This window comes from Hyaena hyaena, unplaced genomic scaffold (assembly GCF_003009895.1).
Source record: "Hyaena hyaena isolate Hyena2069 unplaced genomic scaffold, ASM300989v1 scaffold_211, whole genome shotgun sequence".
Classification (NCBI taxonomy): Eukaryota; Metazoa; Chordata; class Mammalia; order Carnivora; family Hyaenidae; genus Hyaena; species Hyaena hyaena.
The window spans coordinates 1,586,241-1,598,616 of NW_024080847.1; the positions used below are offsets into that span (position 1 = coordinate 1,586,241).

The 12,376-nt window shown below is 40.0% G+C and overlaps 1 protein-coding gene across 1 annotated transcript in view; it reads right to left on the reverse strand.

Annotated features, from left to right (window-relative positions):
* The window catches only part of LOC120238725 (adenylate cyclase type 10-like), a 50,180-nt gene that overhangs the window by 9,005 nt on the left and 28,799 nt on the right, over positions 1-12,376 (reverse strand). Inside the window, exons 19-24 of the mRNA XM_039242668.1 lie at positions 10,642-10,917; positions 9,466-9,795; positions 5,363-5,426; positions 3,975-4,194; positions 3,494-3,619; positions 546-718 (exon numbers count right to left, since the gene is read on the reverse strand). Of these exons, the coding sequence (XP_039098599.1) occupies positions 546-718; positions 3,494-3,619; positions 3,975-4,194; positions 5,363-5,426; positions 9,466-9,795; positions 10,642-10,917 (1,189 nt within the window). The remainder of the gene's footprint in view (positions 1-545; positions 719-3,493; positions 3,620-3,974; positions 4,195-5,362; positions 5,427-9,465; positions 9,796-10,641; positions 10,918-12,376) is intronic.

The following is a 12,376-nucleotide window of genomic DNA, read 5'->3' on the forward strand; positions in this document are numbered from 1 at the left end:
ATTATAGCTCAATAACTGGTAGCAATTTATTATTTTTATATATATCAGAAATAATATTAAATTGCTACATATATGTATATATACAGGCCTATGTGTACATATGTATACACATATACATATGTGTATCTTGATTTGAAAAAGACAGTGTAACACCATGCTTCAAAAACAAAAGAAGTCCTGGGACACCTGGGTGGCTCAATTGGTTAAGCATCTGACTCTTGATTTTGTCTTGGGTCATGATCTCATAGTTCTGTGAGTCCGAGCCCCACACTGGGCTCAGTGCTGACAGTGTGGAGCCTGCTTGGGATTTTCTCTCCCTCTTTCTCTGTCCCTCCTCCACTCACACTCTCTCTTTCTTGAGAGAAAAAAAAAAAAGTCCTCATTCTGCTACATTTCAATGGCTCAGAGAGTAACGTAAGGAACTAGAACTGCTCTATGTTTGAAAAGCAGAGTCTTAGGTCAATAAGGGCGACACTCCAGGCTGGGCCCTGGTTTAATTCTCTGTGATGGTGAAGGGGTTACGATGACTTGGCCAGGCTCCTCACTTCTCACTAGGGTTGGCTGGAGGTCGGCTGAGGGAACAGGAATGCCAGTATTTTTCCAGGAATGTTTGGAAAAGGACACCAAACCAGGTCCAAGGGAAACTCCTTTTCAGCAGCCGAAGGCCTTGCCTGGCCAGTTTTTTGGCTAAGGTGATCTGTCCCATGTTGAAACAGACCTGGAGACGGGGAAAATGAGAAACAGTAATGTAAACATGGGAAGGGTACTACGGATGAGGTTCTGGACTTCTGGCGCCTTCATTTGGGGCTCGTGAGGCGCTGGAGTGAGAGAGCCACAGCAGGGCATGGCCACACTAAGGAGCACCAGGAGGGCCGTGCACATGGAAAGGAGAAAATAGGATCGTGGAGAAAACATCCTCCTTTCTCAGGTCCCATGTATTTGTCAGTGAATAGAGTAAGGCTGTGATTTAGAAAGTGATGCTGCTGGACTGAGATGGGACTGTCAGTTGAGTAGAGATACATGCCACTGAATGGATCTGAAATATCACCAAAATCTTTCTCTGTCTTCCTCGACAGTGCACCCATCACTGTGTTGGTGGGGAGCAGGAGCTGAAGAACCACCTTGAGGTTATCATAGCCTTCACATTTTAAGACTAATCCCTCCAAGAAAGTGATAGAGCCTATGGTGATTCCAGAACAATCTTGGGAAGACTGAACAATAACTTCTTATAAAGGGAAAGAAATAATTATTTAATGTTGCTTCAAAGACTTCTGGGATGAAACACAAATAATGTGAAAATCTCTAATAATTCTCTTTGGCATTCAACGGCATTATACACGTTTCTTAACCAGATTATCTTAAGGTTTATATTGAAATTAGCTTTTACTTAATTTTCTTTTTTAATTTTAAAGCTCAGCTCTCTGACAAAACACCCCCCATGGTTTTATAGAGTTATTATGTATAAACTGATAATTATACCAATACATTTTGTTCTCTTGACTTAATAACAGTGAGGCTGGGAAAAGTTGCTGAGCTGTCCTGAGTTATTCTTACACAATAAATAAATTTACTCCTATATATCTTTTGTAAATAGAGTGTCTCATGGCATGCTTTCCCTAGAGTTTCTATTTGTTATACAAATCTCATTCCCTGGGGAAGTCTGTTATGATATAGAATGATCTATAAAGTATATTATTTTTTTTTTAAAGTAAGGTATAGAATGGAATATAGAGAGCTCCCATTTGTGTGCAACAAAGGAAAGAGACCATATGCATTTATGTGTGCCAACTCCTCTGGTAGAATACATAGAGATATATAAACCTGGGGAGGGGACATAGTAGCTGATTGGTGGGGTTGAGGGGGGGACTTTCAAGTGTGTGTTCTTTGTTTCCCCCCTATATTTACTGAGATGTATTTGACCATAGCATTGTGTAAGTTTAAGGTGTACATGATGATTTTTTATTGAGATATAACTAACATATAATGTATTAATTTTAGGTATCCAACATAAATTTCTTTTCTTGATGATAAATTTTAAGATCTATTACCAACTTTCAAATACATAATAAAGAATTGCTAACTATAGTCACTATACTATACGCTACATTCCTAGAACTTATTTATAACTTGAAGTTTGTACCTTTTGACCACCTTAACCCAAATTTTGTCTACCACTCAAGTTGTCCTAAAACTAGTTTACATATACTCCATTGAGAAAAAGGCATGAATAAACAATTCACAGAAAAATAAATGACCAGTAAACATATAAAAATAACGTATCTTATTAAGAAATACATATTAAAGTACAATATAACTTTAATCTATGGGTTAGCATGTTTAAAACAGACTGATAACATCTGGTGTTAGTGAGGATGTGAAGAAATGGGAAAAATTTGATTTGATATACAAACAGTTCCCATCTTACAATGGTTTGACTTGACAATTTTTTGACTTTACAATGGTGTGAAAGTGGCATGGATTCAGTAGAAAATATACTTTGAATTTTGATCTTTTCCTGGGGTAGCAACATACGTGTAGTATGATACTCTCTCGTATGCTGGGCGGCGGCAGTGGGAACACTCCCAGGCAGCCACAGAATCGTAAGGGTGAACAACCGGTGCACTTACAATCTGTTTTTCACTTTCAGTATAATACCCAATAAGTTACATGAAATATTCAACACTTTATTATAAAACAGGCCTGTGTTAGATAATTTTGCCCAACTGTAGGCTAATGTAAGTGTTCTCACTGAGTACGTTTAAGGTAAGCCAGGCTAAACTACAATGTTTGGTTGGGTTAAGTGTATTAATTAAATGCATTTTCAATTTGTGATGGGTATATTGGGTTCAACTAAATGATATTTTCAACTTATCATGGGTTTATTGAGATGTAACCCCATCATAAGTTGAGGAAAATGACTCATTTTGATGGAAAATTTGGCAATATATTTATTAAATGTAAAATCATTCATCTTCCACCTTACCTCTGGAAATTTCTCTTACAGAAACATTCTTACAAGGGAAGAAAGAGCTATTTACAAGAATATTCACTGTAGCAATGTTTACAGTAACCTCAAATTAGAGACAACCTAAATGCATGGGAAGAAGGGACGGATTAAATAAACTTCGATACATGCATACAATGGAGTACTTGGCAACTGTAACTGACTGGGTGTGTACCAACATGCAAAAATGTTCAGTGTGTAATGTTAGGAATAAAAGAGAAGGTAGAATATGATTTACTTGAAAAATAACAATATACCATGTGTGTATATTTGGTGGAATTTGCACATTATTAACAATTCTGGGGGTAACATGGAGCTCTTTTCACCTTCTACAAATTGTGTATTAATGAGTTTTGAATTTATTAAACCTATTATCACATTATCACATTTGTAATTGCATACAAAAAACAAAGAGATTTTTAAAAAGAAATAATAGGGTAACCTTCAAGGAGAAATAACTCAAACTTCAGGGTCACCCCCTGCCCTCACCTCTGACCGAAGACAGCAGAAAGTTGCCTCCTCAAACTGACAGATCTTCGCCTTGTGCTTTTTCAAAAATGAGAAGGCTGAAGGCTGGCCCAGAAGATTGCTTGCTTTCCTCAAATAAAAGAAGGCCTCCGAACAAGACAAGGGATGGAGAAACGGAATTAGGATTTGGGTAACGCTAGTGGTACGATTAGGATGAAGGCTGATGTAAGGCTGTGCTGAGGTCAAGATGTGGACTGGAATCAGGGTTGGGTTCACAGTTATGGGGAGCTGGACAGCATGTGCATGTCAGGGGCAGGGCTGGCAGCGGTTGGTGCTCTTGGACTGGCATGTTCCCACTTCCTGTTTTCTTCCTAAACCCCTTCCAGCTCCTTTCTCTCTACTTTCCCATTTTTCACCCAAGCTCACTTGACAGTAAGAAATCCCAACCAAACTCCCCAAGTGAAAGGGCTGGGCTGAGGAGCAGGGAGCAGAGCTTGCTCACCATGTAATTATCTGACAGGTCCAAGGAGGCAGCTGCAGCCTCCAACAGGTAATAAAACGCACATGCGGTTTCTCCGATGACCAGGCAATGCCGCGTGAGTGGTGAGAGCACTAACTTCAGGATCTCCTCACAGTGACAGGGCTTTGTGGTCAACACGTCTTTCTCGGGGCTGGTCTGAGTCAGCTTCCTAGTCACCTGATCCAGGAACTCTTCCTCTGTTCTTTGTGGAGAGAAGATGAACTGAGAGTGGCCGCAAAGCAGCCACTCTTCTCGGGGCATTCCCAGGTCTCCGAGTCACTTTTCCAGAAAGCTCCCCTTTATAACTCATTCCCCTCCATCACTCCACGAGTTTTTGAAAATCAGGGACTTGATCGATTATGTCAAAGCCCTATTAGGGATTTTTTTTTAAGAACCTAAAGCCAATCTAAGTAGTGGCTAAGTGGGGGAACAACCACACTGAAGAATAAACTAACGTGTGAAGTAAGCACACAACGACACAAGGCAATATCACATTTCTCTATTAGCATATTTGAACTTTGTCACAGCACATTTGAACGTTATTTTATACAATACCATCTTGTGCCACAACTGTGTCTTTCAGACAGGCAAAAATGACCTTCCTTTTACTGATGAGGAAATTGAGGCTTAGAGAGCCTAAGCACCTTCTGAATGACCTCACAGCTACTGAATGGAACCACAACTGGAGCTCACTTCTCTGATTCCTAGTGCAGTGCACTTTCCACAAGCAGGAGTTCAAAAGAGGTTACATCTCTCCGAGAAGGACAGATGGGAACTGAGGAGGGCTTTGAAGAATGGTGAACACTCTGGGAAAAAGGAGGATGTGGAAGCCACTTAGTATTTCAAAAAGGGGGGAGATTGTGTGAGTAAAGATATACAGGTGAGTACGGGAAGGATTCATGAAGATACAGATTTTTTGTTTGAAACCATAAGAAATCAGGTTGGATAGCAGGATGGGAAACCCCAGCGTGGCTGGTGAAGCCAAGGTAGGGACATTTAAAATTGATGGGCTAGGCATTCGAATGCCAGGAGGCACATGATTAGGAAATGTAAATTCATTTTAATATCATCCAGAGCCAAATATAATTGAGAAGGCAAATTTTTAGTGGAGAAAAAATATGCTATATGTACAATGCATTTGAGAGCTATTAAATGAAGCTTCTCTTAAACACTAAGAAATAATTTCTCCACAAAGAATCAAAAACTGCCTTTCCAATTCTGTTAACTTGAATGCTGGGCTAAGGACAAGGCTCACTACTCCTGGGAGGTCAGAAGCATTCCTGGTCTGCAGGTGAGGGGAGTGCCACAGGTTAATGGTCACCTGTGTCTCACTTCCTGGCCCCCCACACCCACTCTCAGCATCTCTTTACCTGCAGTGTTCACTTGTGAAGCCCTCCCGACTTCTGCACTCTTTTGTCTGGAACTGAAAACTATCTGCAGGGAGGAAAAGATCATTATCTTTAATTATCCATCTTTGTATTAACTGAGAACATTTTGAATTCCTGACTACCTCTCCTCTGCAGCTTAGTTCATGACCTAATTGCCTCCCCCATTGTTAACATGGCAAGTTTAGGTTTAATATTAGCCTACATGCAAAATAGGATGGTAGATTACAAATTCCTAATCCTTCAAGTAGTAACTCCTCTCAAGCCTCTCCAACCAGTCCCTAATTCCATTTGCTAGAGAGATGAATAAAAAATATGTCCATCTGGTTTGATGGCTACTGCTTTTTAATGTTTATTTTTGAGAGGGAGGGAGAGATGGAAAGAGCGAGCACCTGGAGGGGAGGGGCAGAGAGAGGGGTATAGAGAGGATCTGAAGCAGGGTCTGTGCTGACAGGCCAGCCCAACGTCAGGATTGAACTCATGACCTGAGCCAAAGTCGTATGTTTAACTGACTAAGCCACCCAGACTCCCCAGTGGTTACTTCTAATAGAAGAAATCCCTGAATATATGCGGATCAAGTTTATGACCAGATGGCAGTGGGCCACAGAGCGAGGCCTAAGGAGGACAATCATGAGGGCACAAGGTACCATAGTCCACCAGAGTCTTAGTGGCCAGTAGGAGTTTTCAGCTTTACCTATCTGGCCATAAACAGCCTTTATCCCTCAGATTTGACTCTTCCTCTGCAGCTGCTTCCTCACAGATCAAAGACCAAAAACTGGAATTGATGTGGAGATGCTGCTGGTGGGATTGAAAGAGCGCCTTAGAGAATTGGTACAGGGAGGATTTGTGTGAAGTAAAAGGACCAGCTGTCTGATTACTGAATGATGTCAAAAAGGTAGGGTAAAGTAAGGCTAAGGAAACTAAGGAAACTGGGGTTTGGCACTACCACAATACATAATTTCTGGGGGAACATCACATCTTAGCATGTATGGTTAGCACCCTCTAGATTTGTGCAGTACCTGGTCTGCATGGCCATACAGAGAGGCCCTGAGTCTGGGAAGCGTCCTCAGGGTTTGGTTTGCTTGGAAGGTATAACCTAAAGCTGACATTGACCTCTCAAAAGGAAAGAGTCATATAGGAAATATGAAAGAGTAATTTCTTCACAATCCTAGACCAGGACATTCACTGTTACTTTCCTCTTTCTCCTTGGAAAGTACAAAAGTGCAAATGCCCAAAGAGTTCATCAGCCAATGACCAGCTTTCCCAAGTCACTGGCCCACCTTCACAGAGTCATCAGACAGCTGGAACAGACATTAGATAATAGATTAACTCCTGATTTTAGTCCTTTACTACTGAAAATTCACCATCTCTTCCCTATCCCTCTCCCCTGTCAACACCAGTTTCTATCAAAGTAGAGAAAGAGAAGATTTGGTTGGGGCTTGACAGCTGTCTTCAATTATGGAAGAAGGCACGACTCTGATTTGAATTTCCCTGATGATCAGCAATGTTGAGCATCTTTTCATGTATCTGTTGGCCAGCTGGATTTATTTAGAGGAATGTCTATTCATATCTTCTGTCCATTTTTTTATTGGATTTTTTGCTTCCTGGGTATTGAGTTTTCTAAGTTCTTTATACATTCTGGATACTAACCCTTTATCAGATAATGTTGTTTGCAAATATCTTTTCCCATTCCGTAAGTTGCCTTTTAGTTTTGTTGATTGTTTCCTTCACTGCGTGGAAGGTTTTCATTTTGATGTAGTCCCAATAGTTTATTTTTGCTTTTGATTCCCTTGCCTCAGGAGACATGTCTAGCAAGAAGATGCTACTGTCAAAGAGGTTACTGCCTGTGTTCTCTTCTAGGATTTTTATGGTTTCAGGTCTCACATTTAGGTCTTTAACCAATTTTGAATGTATTTTTGTGTATGCTGTAAGAAAGGAGCCCAGTTTCATTCTTTTGCATGTTAGCTGTCCAGTTTTTCCAAAACCATTTGTTGAAGAGATGATCTTTTTCCCAGTGGATATTCTTTCCTGCTTTGTCGAAGATTAATTGACCACGTAAGTGTGGGTTCATTTCTCAGTTTTCTATTCTGTTACATTGATCTATGTGTCTAGTCTTGTGCCAGTAACATACTGTTTTGATGACTACAGTTTTGTAATTTAACTTGAGGTCTGGAATTGCAATGCCTCCAGCTGTGTTCTTCTTTTTCAAGGTTGCTTTGGCTATTCAGCATCTTTTGTGGTTCCATACAAATTTTAGGATGGTTTGTTCTAGCTCTGTGAAAAATGCTGTTGGTATTTTAATAGGGATTGCATTAAATCTGTAGATTGCTTTTGGCAGTATAGACATTTTAACAATATTTGTTCTTCCAAGCCATGAGCATGGAATGTCTTTCCATTTCTTTGCATTATCTTCACTTGCAATCAGGGAAATGCAAATCAAAACTACAATGAGATATCCCCTCACACATGTCAGAATGGCTAAAATCAACAAAACAAGAAACAACAGGTGTTGGTGAGGATGTGGAGAAGGGGAAACCCTCTTACACTGTTGGTGGGAATGCAAACTGGTGCAGCCAGTGTGGAGAACAGTATGGAGGTTCCTCAAAAAGTTAAAAATAGAACTACCCCATGATGCAGCAATCACACTGCTAGGTATTTACTCAAAGAGTACAAACATATTAATTCAAAGGGATACATACACCCTGATGTTTATAGCAGTATTGTCTATAACAGCCAAATTACAGAAACAGCCCAAGTGTCCATCAGCTGATTAATGGATAAAGATGTACATATGTATGTATATGATATATACATACATACACACACACATATACATATACATACAGTGGAATATTACTCAGCCATAAAAAATGAAATCTTCTCATTTGCCATGACATGGATGAAGTTAGAGAGTATTATGCTAAGCGAGATAAGTCAGAGAAAGATATATACCATAGGATTTCTCCCATATGTGGAATTTAAGAAACAAATAAGCAAAGGGGGGAAAAAAGAGAGAAAGAGGCAAACCAAGAAAGAGACTCTTAACTATAGAAAACAAACTGATGGTTATTAGAGGCAAGATGAGTGGAGGAATGGGGGAAATAGGTGATGGGCACTTGTGATGAGCACCAGGTGTCATAGGGAAGAGTTGAATCACTATGTTATACATTTGAAGCTAATATTACACTGTACGTTAACTGGAATTTAAATAAAAACTTAAAGAAAAAGTAAGGCACAACTGAAAAACTGGTGAAGCTGCAAGAAGGTAGATTTCCCTTGATGCAAGAATCTTTCTAACAGCTGTTGAGAATGAAATGGGCTGTCTGATAACTGAAAACAAAGAGGATGAACACTCATTTAGGATGTGGGAAAAGGGCTACAGGCTTTGGGAAGCACCCATTCACTAATCCAAACTTCTCCAAGTAACTAATTCCTATTTATCCCTGAATTCTCACTTCTGGCATTATTTCCCTCAAGGGAGAGTTTTCTCCTACTCACTTCTCGGATGGGCCCCTTCTCTACATGCCCCAACGCCTAGGTATGTTATTTTCACTGCCTTTACCATGCCATCTCGGAATTCTCTATTTATATGTCTATATTGACCCCAAAACTGGTAATTTCAGGAACCCAGGCTTATTTGTTTTGGATTCTTAATCCTAGATATAGCATCTGATACATACAAGGGCCCCATACATGTGTACATTGTTGGATAATTATAATAATAAAAACAGTAACTAAAATGTATTGAGCACTAACCATGTGCCTGGCACTATTCAAAGCAAAGCACATTATATATATTTTAACTCATTTCATTCTCATAGCAACTCTATGAAATTGGTATTATTCCTTTCCCCAATTAATTGAGGTTAAGTAACTTGCCTAAGATTGCCACCCAAAATAAGCGTGATCTCTAAAGTTTCTTTAACTCTGGGATTACATTTTTCTTATTTCTGGTGCTTCAGGAATAAATGGCTCTTTCTGCCTATTTTTATCCCTTAATCTGATTCCACCTTTTGGATGAAGAGCTCCAAGCACATGAATAAAGAGAAGTGCTGCCCACATGTCCTCTTTCTGTCCCCTGGGTTTACCGTGGGGAGAAGGCAGCTGCAGTCTGTCTGTGATCACTTGTGTTAGTACTGAGCCACTATCTTTGTAACTACAGAACCGGGAGGTCCCACTGCAGCTCTTAATAGAACAGATGGCAAAACGGTGGAAGGGGACAAAGTCCCCCCCATGACAGCTCTCGCAGCGGCAGGCCAAGTCTTGGAGAAAGCAGGCACATTCGAGGTGTAGGGCTATCTGCTGTGCCTGGGGCCACAGCTCCCATGCAGCTTCCCGTAAGAGCGGCACTCCAAACTCTAGCACCTCTGTCTGAGGTAGGGATAGTTCCTCTTGCAGACTGAGAGAGGAGTCGGCATCTGAAATACAGGAAAATCCAGGCAAATCTAAGTCTCTCTTAAAGACCTTTTATGCTACTAGTAGCAAACTTCCAAGCACATGCTGCTAGTTTATAAGAAAATTTTATTGATAACTCCTCTGTATAAAGTATACTACACCAATCTGAGAGTGGCATATCTAGTTACCAGTACCACAGAGAAGAAATGATCAGCGGTACAGAAGTACACTGAATAGATTTCTTAGTTGCTCTTCCTAAATTGAGCTTTTTTGACTACAAATTACTAGAAGCATCAAGTCATCAGAAATGCTCTGTTCAAATATAAGGCCCAAGCATATTTCACACTCAAAGGGAAATTACTTGTGGAGTATAAGTGCTTTGGATAGTCTGTGCCACAATTTTATTCTTTCATGTGGAGAATTCGAGATTGCAAGTCATTTAATGTATAACTTGCTTTGCTCATGACTATTTCAATACCAGATGTGTTTATTTCCAAAATTCAGAACAGTTTTATCTTTTTTTTGTAAATTTCTAAAATTAGGAGTACTTTATCCCTTTTCTTATTTATATCTAGAAGCCAATAAAGGGTTATAGCAATATTTTCTGAACCAAAACACAGGTAGTTAACAAATGGGCTTAACAAGGAGCAAGAATTCTTGGAATTAAGACAATTTGGAAAAATACTGGTTATTCACTCACTATTATCATGGCTCCTTTGTACTTAAAATAACCACCGTCCCCTATTTCTTAGCCATAGTTTTAGGAGACTGAGGCCCGTGATATAGGATACTGATGTTCTTGCTGAACACAGATATCCCCTCTCAAGGCTCTGTGCTGAGGTGAGAACAAGGGTGCAGCTCTTCCTCACCGGACTTTTTCTTCTTCTCCTCTTTTGTTTGTTCAATAATCTTGATAGAGGAAGGCACTAATATTGATTCGGCAGGAAGCTCTTGACTTTCGTTGAACCAGCGGAGCACATGAATATCCACAAGAGCCTTCAGCACCTGAAGTAGCTTATTTTTATCCCAGCCAGGCAGGAGGTGCTGCAACAGATCTATATGAAAGGAGTGACCAATGACTGCAGCACACTTAACCAGCAACTGCTCCTCTGGGCTCAATTGATCCAGCTGGTTTACTGCTATTTCTGGAGGGGAAATAGCAGCTTTTTACAAACACAGAATACATTGTGTTAATAATCTGTTCACTTAAAAAAAGGGGTGGGGCTTGTTTTTTGTCCTCCCCTTCTACACTCAGTCTAACCTCTTAAAAGAGTCTTCTTTCCTAATCCTCATTTGGCCTCAGTCCCCATTCATTGGTCAACCAACAACAATCAGGTTTTCACCAATCACTGAAGCTGTACTCCCCACAGTCACCAAAACCTTTTGTTGGTAGGCCCAAAGCTGTGCCCTGAGTCATTCAGCTATATTAACAATTCTTCCCATTTTCATGACTAGTAAGTACCCAGACCCCTCTTTTTTGATTACTACCCACTAAAAGCGGGGGCCAGGCTTCCTGATCCCAGAACTCATGTAATAGTAAAGTTAGTTATTAACTATATATTATGCTTAGAGTTACTTACGATAACTCCAAGCATAATAGTAAATCTCTCCACATTCTGACCCATACATAAGAGCAGTCAGTATTGAAACAGTAAGTCACCAAGCCCAAAACCTTGGAAGAATCTGAAATGTCTTCTTTTCCCTAACAACCAATTAGTCACCCACTTATCTTCCTTCTAAATGTTTTTGTATGTTTCCTCCTAAACAACTGTAGTATAAGTAGTCATTTTCACCTGGATCACTATGATACCCAGTTTGGAACATCTCCAATTTCCTCTCATTCTTATTCCAATAACATATTAACTAGCATTAGAATCATGGGGCGCCTGGGTGGCTCAGTTGGTTAAGTGTCTGACTTTGGCTCAGGTCATGATCTTGCAGTTTATGAGTTCAAGCTCCACATTGGGCTCTGTGTTGACAGCTCAGAGCCTGGAGCCTCCTTCAGATTCTGTGTTTCCCCCTCTCTCTACTCCTCCTATGCTCATGCTCTCTCTTTTAATAATAAATAAAATGTTAAAAAATTTAAAAAATAGTGTTTATAGAATTATGTATATAAAGTACAGATACAATTATGCCAGGGTCCTTTTTCAATACTTTTATAACTTATGTGGACTTTTACAATCTAGCTTAGGCATTTCATTTAGGCTAAGGCTTTGCTGAATGAGCTATTTGTTTTGGCTTACAAGTTAACAAATCCTTTTTCTTCCCTATGTACAATACTGACCTTGGGTTAACTTTTCAGCTATTTCCTAGGATCCTGATTAAATGAGAATGCCAACTAAGTTATCAGGTAACACTGCTTATGCTAACAATGATCCCTCATTGGAAACTGAATTTGGACTCGGACAACTGTGAGTGAGCTATAAATAACTGGTGGTAAGCCACAGTTCTGGACTTCCTTGTGTGCATTAATTCTTGTCATAGGTCATGTCCTTTATGGATCCTGGAGTCTATGTCTATGGGGCTGTTCTAAGAGACACTAGTTCCTAGTTGGGACATGGGTCTCCTAAGCACCCATCCATCATGGTCTCATTCCACCACACC